The sequence below is a fragment of the Arachis ipaensis genome, chromosome B02 (assembly GCF_000816755.2).
Source record: "Arachis ipaensis cultivar K30076 chromosome B02, Araip1.1, whole genome shotgun sequence".
NCBI lineage: Eukaryota > Viridiplantae > Streptophyta > Magnoliopsida > Fabales > Fabaceae > Arachis > Arachis ipaensis.
In genome coordinates, this window is record NC_029786.2 from 96871365 (window position 1) to 96874093 (window position 2729).

The 2729-nt window shown below is 42.9% G+C and overlaps 1 protein-coding gene across 1 annotated transcript; it reads left to right on the forward strand.

The window, feature by feature from the left end:
* LOC107627749 lies at positions 1523-2571 on the forward strand. The gene is made up of 3 exons (XM_021117045.1): positions 1523-1561; positions 1652-2441; positions 2528-2571. Exons 1-3 carry the CDS (start codon positions 1523-1525, stop codon positions 2569-2571), a joined length of 873 nt encoding a protein of 290 aa, XP_020972704.1.

A 2729-nucleotide genomic window follows, 5' to 3' on the forward strand; every position in this document is an offset into this window, starting at 1 on the left:
TTGTCCAGGTACGATGACTAAGATTAAAGATGATAAAATGGTGAGATTTTGTAGCTGATTTTTTTGGATATGATTTGGGGGTGTGAGTTATGCTGGGATATGATCATTATGGGTGATTTACACTGTTATGACGGCGTTGCTTTTTTGGAATTTTGGGGAAAAGAAATCGGACCCACCGATTTCAAGCCGAGAGAAAGTAACACAAATCGGTCCCACCGATTTGTGTTAGGGAGAGGTTGAGGAGCATGAAATCGGTGCCACCGATTTCTGGGTGGAAAAAGACGTTAGCTGAAGAGTGCAGTAATCGGTGGGACCGATTACTGGAGGCAGAAAATTTTATTTTAATCCGGAGTGCACCAATCAGACCCACCGATTTGGGGGTGCAGCGGTCGGTCCGTCCGATTTGCCCGTTAGTGCATACAAAACCGGATGGTGAGTTCACAAAAGCCCCATTTCTTCCTCGCCGGTCTCAGCTAATGTTCATCCTCTTCTCTTTTCTTCTCTGATTCTTCTCCTTCATTTTTGTAAAAGAAATTTCTGTGAGGTTGAGAATAGTCAAGTACGTGTAGTGTTATGGATGATAGAGTTGTATTGAAGATTTATTATTACGGACAGATCTTATTGCAAACATATGAGGGAGTTCAATTTGTGTGTGAAAATCCATTAGATGTTGTTATTCCGTTCACATTGTCATTTGAGAAATTGAAAGGTGTGATTTGTGAGAAGATAGATTCTCAAAGATGTAGGAGAGTATCGTGTATTTTGTACAGGTATCATTTACCTGTGTTTGGTGGGTTTGTTCAATTTTAGACCAAGTACGTGACGGACGAAGCGAGTATGCATGAAATGTTTTCAATGTACATGGAAAATCGCCACCGAATGTCGTGCATCGAGTTATATATTGAGTTTGAGCAATCTGAAGCGGACCGTAACATTGAATTGGAAGATTATAATAGTGAAAGTGAAGATGAATTTGAAAGTAACTATGAGATCGTCGGTCCAGGTGAAGACGAAGATGAAGCTGGCGGCGCCATGAACGCAGATGTGGCGGAAGTTGCAAATGCACTAGCAAACCCGCATCCGTTTCAGGAGCATTCTTTCATGCGGTCGTTGGATTTGGAGGCTATGCACGCACCGGAATTTTTGCAATATATGAATGCATGTGCGTAAACCTAGGTAGCTATGTGAAACTCTGAAGGAGAAGATCAATAAGTCGGATGAGTAATGTATGTGATATGTGACCAGGCATTTGTGACCATAGCGTTTGATTTTTTATTAATTAATAGTTCTTTGTTGTGAATGATATTTAGTTGTTCTTTACGTAGCTGGAATAGCGAAAAATAAGACTATAACGATCTTACATAGTAAAGTGTGTTTATTAATTGAGTTGTAATAAAAGACTTCTTACTGAGTACATAATGAAGCATTTATTACTTTTGATGTATGCAGCGCCTCCTGTTGTGGCGGATGATGAGTTCACAGTGGGATGGAATTCAGTTCAAGGGAGGCAGTAATCAAGGCAATGAAAGATTATACCATCCGGAGAGGTGTGGAATATCGGGTATATGAGTCGGAACCGACGACATTCTATGCCAAATGTACAGAATATGGGAATGGTTGTGACTGGTTGATCAGGGTAACCAAAATGTAGAAGAAGTACTGTTGGGAGATAAGGAGGTACAATGGAAGTCACACTTGTACCAGGTCTACTATTTCTCAAGACCATTCGAAGCTGGATTCCAAGACAGTTGCAGAAGCAATAAAGCCGTTGGTAGAGGTTGACCCGTCTATAAAGGTGAAATTAGTAATTGCTGATGTCCAGTCAAAGTTTAACTATACCATCAGTTATCGCAAGGCTTGGTTAGCAAAGCAGCAGGCGGTCGAATCAATTTTCGGAAGTTGGGAAGCATCGTATGAAGCTTTGCCCATATGGTTTGAGACCATGTGCCACAAAGAGCCATCAGCAGTGGTTCACTTTGAAACAATGCCTGCTTACCAGGGGGATGATTTGGTTCCTGATATACATGTTCTACATAGAGTCTTCTGGAGTTATTACCCCTGTATAAGGGCCTTCAGACACTGCAAGCCAGTGGTGCAGGTGGACGGGACTCATTTGTATGGAAAATACAAGGGTTGTTTATTGGTTGCAGTCTCACAAGATGGTAATAACAACATCGTGCCTATTGCATTGGCCATAGTGGAGGGAGAGACTTCTGATGCATGGTACTATTTTCTGAGCAACCTGCGTCAACATGTGGTGACACGTGATGGTGTGAGACTTATCTCTGATCGACACGATTCGATTAGGTCAGCTATTGAACGAAGTAATGGGGCGTGGTCTCCTCCTAGAGCTTTCCATATGTTTTGTATCCGGCATATTGAGTCCAACTTCTTGAGGAAGTTCAAGGCACCTTACTTGCAGAAGCTTATCGTAAACATTGGTAAGTTTGAATAGAATGAACTTTGAATTTATTGTAAGTACGATCAAATAGAATGTTGTTCATAGTTGACTGAATGTTTTTCATAGGATACTCGATGACGACCAGAGAGTACCAGATGCGCTATGAATGATTAAAGGAACGGGGTGAGGCTTACACCAACTGGCTTGATCGGATCCCTCGTGAGTAGGGGTGGCAGGAGTACCCGAATCCGCGGGTACCCGACCCGCCCCAACCCGGTCGGGGCGGGTTTAAACCCGACCCGGAGCGGGGCGGGGCGGGGTCGGGGTC

What these genes read in the sequence shown, in the direction of transcription:
- LOC107627749 (XM_021117045.1), top strand. Translation starts at nt 1,523, where the DNA reads ATGAAAGATTATACCATCCGGAGAGGTGTGGAATATCGG. An exon ending in GGAGAGGTGTGGAATATCGG is followed by an intron (nt 1,562 to 1,651) that starts GTATATGAGTCG and finishes ACCAAAATGTAG; the next exon opens with AAGAAGTACTGTTGGGAGAT. An exon ending in GAAGCTTATCGTAAACATTG is followed by an intron (nt 2,442 to 2,527) that starts GTAAGTTTGAAT and finishes TGTTTTTCATAG; the next exon opens with GATACTCGATGACGACCAGA.